Here is a 5,842-nt window from a genome sequence, read left to right as displayed (position 1 = left end):
ATACATACACCATACATACAGTACATACATACACACCATACATACACCATACATACAGTACATACATACACATCATACATACACCATACATACAGTACATACACACATCATACATACACCATACATACAGTACATACACACATCATACACACACCATACATACGCATCATACATACACCATACATACAGTACATACACACATCATACACACACCATACATACAGTACATACACACACACCATACATACACCACACGTACAGTAAATACACACACATCATACATACACCATACGTACAGTACATACACACACATCATACATACACCATACATACAGTATATACACGCATCATACATACAGTACATACACACATCATACACACACACCATACATACAGTACATACACACATCATACATACACCATACATACAGTTCATACACACACATCATACATACACCATACCTACAGTACATACACACACATCATACATACACCATACATACAGTACATACACACACATCATACATACATACACCATACATACAGTACATACACACATCACACACACCATACATACACATCATACATACACCATACATGCAGTACATACATACACATCATACATACACCATACATACAGTATATACACCATACATACAGTACATACACACACATCATACTTACACCATACATACAGTACATGCACACACATCATACATACAGTACATACACACACCATACATACACCACACATACAGTAAATACACACACATCATACATACATCATACATACAGTACATACACACATCATACACACACCATACATACAGTACATACATACATCATGCATACACCCTACATACAGTACATACGCAAACATCATACACACATCATACATACACACTCTGCCTCCGGACCCGAAATCAACACGTACACCCCCCCCCCCCCCAAATTAAGCCCCCCGCCGCTCCTCCAGACCCAAAATTAAATTAACCCCTCCTCACTCACCTGTGGCCGCCATGAAGTTCTGCGAGGAGACCTGCTGGTGATCCAATCCCTCCTCTGCGCTCACTCGTAGGCCTTTGCTGCAGACATTAGGAGCGTGTCTGCATACGGTGAGGGGAGGAGGGGGGTGTACGTCTCGGCAACATTAGGTGTGCTTAGGGGTTGTGGTAGAAGGGGGAAGGGTGGGGGGGGTTGAGGCTAGCGCCGCACCTGGTACTGGCAGCGCCGCTGCCACAAGCCTCCCCTTCAGGCCCGGGACCTCGGCGGCGGAGGGGAGGGGCGGGGAGTTTGAGGCTAGCGCCGGGCCTGGTACTGGCAGCGCCGCTACCGCAGCGTCCGCGGCAACAAGCCTCCCCTTCAGGCCCAGGATCTCGGGCTTTGCCTGAGGGCCCGAAGTGCGGCAATAGTATAGTATAGTGGCAGGGGGGCCCTGCGGGCCCCCTGTGGTCAGGGGCCCGGTCGCGATGGCGACCTTTGCAACCTCTATAGCTACGCCACTGACTGTACCCTCTGGATATAATACTGCCACACGCTATGGCCCTGAATATAATACTGCCACACAGTGTGCCCTCTGAATATAACTCTGCTACACACTATACTCTCTGACTATAGCCCCATCACACACTGTACCCTCTAAATATAACCCTGCCACATATCATATCCTCTGAATATAACACTGCCACACATTCCACTATGAATAAAATACTGCCACACACTGTACCCTTTGAATATAACCTTGCCACATACTGTACTTTCTGAATATAATCCTGTCACACATTGTACCCTCTAAATATAAGTCTGTAAAACACTATGCCCTCTGAATACAATACTGCTACAACGTACCCTCTGTAAATAACCCTAACACACACTGTCCCCGGTATTAGTGTTGAGCAGCATAGGCCATATTCAAATTCGCGATATTTAGCGAATATATGGACGAATATTCGTCATATATTCGCTAAATTTGCATATTCGTAATATTCGCGTTATATGTTCGCATATGCGAAAATTAGCAAAACCGAAAATTCGCATGTGGGAAAATTACCATATGCGAAAAGTTTGCATAAACGAAAATTTGCATATGCTAATTTTCCCATATGCGAAAATTCATACGCCAGTCTCACACAGTAGTATTAGAGTCTTCTTTACACCACACAAGCTGGAAGCAGAGAGGGATGATCACTGTGATGTGTACTGTGAAAAAAAACAAAAAACAATATTCGTCATTTCGAATATATAGTGCTATATTGGCGAATATACACGAATTCGCGAATATGCGATATTCGCGAATAATTGCGAATATTTGCGAGCAACACTAGTGTTGACCACCAGACGAAGGGGCAGCCGACACGCCCCCTCAAAAAAAGCGCTATGGCAGAGCCAGAGATTGCCAAAGGCAGCGCTGCATCAGTCCTGGATTTAAATATCTATATTCAGGATGGCTGTTCGCATACTGCCACCTAAATAAGGAGGTGGATGCAAACAGCTATCTCGACTTTAACAGTTGCCATCTTAAATAATGGAAGAAGAACATTCCATTCGGTCAAATGAAAAGAATCCGAAGGAATTGTTCTTCCACACAAAAATGCCTACAACAACTAGATAACCTGGAGGATCGTTTTAAACATAAAGGGTATCCCAAACCCCTTATACAAGGAGCACGCCAGAGAGTGGACGAATTAGAACAAAGTGCTTGCTTGAAAAATAATAAACAGGGTAATGCAGAGGGTGGTTATAATGATGAATTTGATTCTGTTTTTCTAACTAGGTATTACACTTCACACACCAATATTTTTTTGAAATTTTTATTTTATTTTTTTGTATAGGTAATATCACCAGCGCATATTATTGTGTCATGATTACTGGCACCAGATATAGTCCCCCAGTTATTCTTCTTTAGATGTTTTTCCGTATCCTGTGCAGTATTTCTCCCAGAAGTTCCCTTGATGGCCCACGTGGTGGTCTACACCCCGAAGTCATCAATTCTTACTCTAAGAGAGAGTTTGCAGCTGTTTCTGGAGACGGTAAACAATAACCTCTGCATGGTGGAATAATAGGTCACGATGTTTATCAGGATCAGTAGAAGCATCACCCACTCGATGATTATGATGGGGATTTCACGGATCTCGTCCCAGTCTTCATCATTATAGAATAATTCCTTTAATGTTTCATATCCAAAATAGAAAATTACACAGACAAAAGTCAGGCCACAGCAGGTGCATCTACTATGGTGGATGACTTTTTTTGTTCCTGGTAATTTATACATCTGGATTGACTGCCCAAGGTAGTATAAGGCTTCACATGTAATTGAAATTATCGTGCTGACAAAGTGTATCCTGGGATATTCTTTGGGGGAAAATACATGCATGACAGCTGTGGCAAAACAGGAGGCCCACACAATGGCCAGCAGGATCCTCTGGATCAGGACCTGATAACCCCTGAACTCTTCAGTATGCATAACCATATACTTATAAATAAGAAAGGTTAGTACCAAAGTGCCAATGGATGTCCCTATGAATCCAATTCTGAATAATATGCTTTCGGGAAAGAAATTTCCCACATCACTGTGAAGGAAAAGAAACCAATGTTATTATGGATATTTCCTCACTCCCAACCCATGAAATAAGAATCATGTGCTTGTTTATCTTACCTGATGCTCATCAGTAGCGAGGCGGCATGGCCGAGGACGACCGTCATGATGTAGCTGGTGGCAAGCCAGGCCGCACACCAAAACGCCAACAGGAGGGGGACGAACCCCAAACCTTTTAGCTCCATTTCAGACAAGTAGAAGAAGAAGACGCTAAGATCAATAATCTCACTAATCTCACTGGAACAATCTACAGACTCGGGCTCGGGCGGCTGTCAGTGGAATGTCAGGACTCCAGCTGTCTATGACATCACATGTGACATGTCAGAATGACTGCTTGTTTCTTGGAGCTGCCATGATTTAGTATCTGCTATAGACAGAACCTGATGTTTTTACTATGGACCTTACAGACCCCAGAACCCAAGTAAGTAGTGCAGGGGCTCCATTTTGATCATCTCATATTTCACATTATTTGAGTTCCAGGGCTCAGATACATTTGCTCCCTCTATAGCAGTGGTCTTCAAGCTGTGAACCCCCAACCGCTGCGAACCACAACTCCCAGCATGCCCAGACAGCAACTTCGCATAAGGAAATAGTCTAATTAAACTTTTCTTATATATAGAATCCCTGAAATCTCCAATCTCTCCTTTTATTGGTTTATGATCTGCATTACTTATTTGTAAAAAAACAATGTTTCTGATTGTCTGCCACCCCATACTTATGGGCTATCTCTTCCAACGACTTTATTTGACCTAAAGCGTAGAATTGATTTACATAAATAAGCCTCTTTTCATCCAAAAGAGTGAATCTTTAATTTTAAGGAATTCTTTAAGTGCTTTATTCGACCATAATTAAGTAAAGTCAAAACTCCATGTGATTTTAAATTTTTTTAAAGTTCCTCCCATACTTTATTATATAGATATGCATGGGTGTAGTGAGTATCCCAGCTTCCAAAATCTCAAAAATATCCTTATAATGACCCATTAGGGTATGTTCACACTACAGTGTGTGGACGGAATCTCCGCTCGCTGAATTCAGCGAGCGGAGATTCAGACTGGCAGCCGGTGGCGGCGGTAGAATCGGGCGGCACTGAGCCGTCACCATTGACAGCTATGCAGTGCTCGCGGACTTCCGTGCAAAGAATGAACATGTTCTTTCTTTGCGCGGAACAATTTCAGCGGTGCTGAAATTCCGCAGTGTGAACTGGTCTCGCGGAAACCCATTCACATTAATGTTAAGTTCACACCGCGGAATTCGGCTTGCGGAATTCCGCCCGTGGAATTCCGCGGGAATTCCGTAGTTTGAACATACCCTTAGAGAGAAAGAATAGGATTACATTTTCCCTACTTCTCATAATAGTCTGCAATTTTAGTGCTAAAAAGTACCTAAAAAAAAAGTGCCCAACCCCCATCGTGCTCAGCTAATGTTAAAGAAACATATTTCATTCTCGTGCTTTCCTGCCCCAAAGTAGTGAATTTAATAAAGAAATAAGAGCTTGGAACCATTTTTCTGATATCCATACAGTATAGAAACATAGAATGTGTCGGCAGAAAAGAACCATTTGGCCCATCTAGTCTGCCCAGTAATCTGAATCCTATCAATAGTCCCTGGCCCTATCTTATATGAAGGATAGCCTTATGCCTATCCCATGCATGTTTAAACTCCTTCACTGTATTTGCAGCGACTAGTGTTGTTCACGAATATTCGCAATTCGATTTTTAATCGCGAATATAGCACTGTATATTCATAATTACGAATATTCGCTTTTTTTTGTGCTTATGTGAAAATTTGTGCGCATATGCGCAAATTTGCGCATATTGAGCCCTCCCTTCATTAATGGTATAGAGAACTGTGACTAGTGCATCAACTCTGTGATTTTTTGCCCATTAAAACCAATAGGCTAATTGTGGTCTATGGGGATCTCACTGCATGTAAGATAAGCAGGACCATCTCGGCAGTACAGTGGGATGGGAGACCGTCACTGGTTCAAGTCCCAGGGTGGACAGAGTGTTACAGTGTTGTGGTTAAACTTTACTTTCCTGGAAAAGCTGTTGAGTTGCCCATAGCAACCAATCAAATTGCTTCCTTCATTTTTCAGAGGCTTTTTCAAAAATGAAAGAAGCGATCTGATTGGTTGCTATGGGCAACTCAGAAACTTTTCCTCTGGACAGGTTTTGATAAATCTCCCTCTAAGGGGGAGATTCATCAAGACCAGTGTAGAGGAAGAGTTGTGCAGTTGCCCATAGCAAC

At 42.6% G+C, this 5,842-nt stretch overlaps 1 protein-coding gene across 1 annotated transcript; it reads right to left on the bottom strand.

Annotated features, from left to right (window-relative positions):
* Positions 1–2,853: 2,853 nt before the first annotated feature.
* On the bottom strand, positions 2,854–4,526 carry LOC130300659 (uncharacterized). The gene is made up of 2 exons (XM_056551562.1): positions 3,656–4,526; positions 2,854–3,569 (listed from the first exon to the last, which is right to left on the bottom strand). Exons 1-2 carry the CDS (start codon positions 3,778–3,780, stop codon positions 2,969–2,971), a joined length of 726 nt encoding a protein of 241 aa, XP_056407537.1. The 5' UTR covers positions 3,781–4,526; the 3' UTR covers positions 2,854–2,968.
* Positions 4,527–5,842: the final 1,316 nt, after the last annotated feature.

This window comes from Hyla sarda, chromosome 1 (assembly GCF_029499605.1).
Source record: "Hyla sarda isolate aHylSar1 chromosome 1, aHylSar1.hap1, whole genome shotgun sequence".
In the NCBI taxonomy this organism is placed as follows: domain Eukaryota; kingdom Metazoa; phylum Chordata; class Amphibia; order Anura; family Hylidae; genus Hyla; species Hyla sarda.
Note: the sequence above shows the minus strand (reverse complement) of the source record. Positions and strands in the feature narration are given on the sequence as shown.

Bases quoted from the DNA above. Each gene is read 5' to 3' on its own strand.
- LOC130300659 (XM_056551562.1), bottom strand. From the start codon at position 3,780: ATGGAGCTAAAAGGTTTGGGGTTCGTCCCCCTCCTGTTGGCGTTTTGG. The intron at 3,570-3,655 runs GTAAGATAAACA...TTTCCTTCACAG, and splicing joins TCGCTACTGATGAGCATCAG to TGATGTGGGAAATTTCTTTC.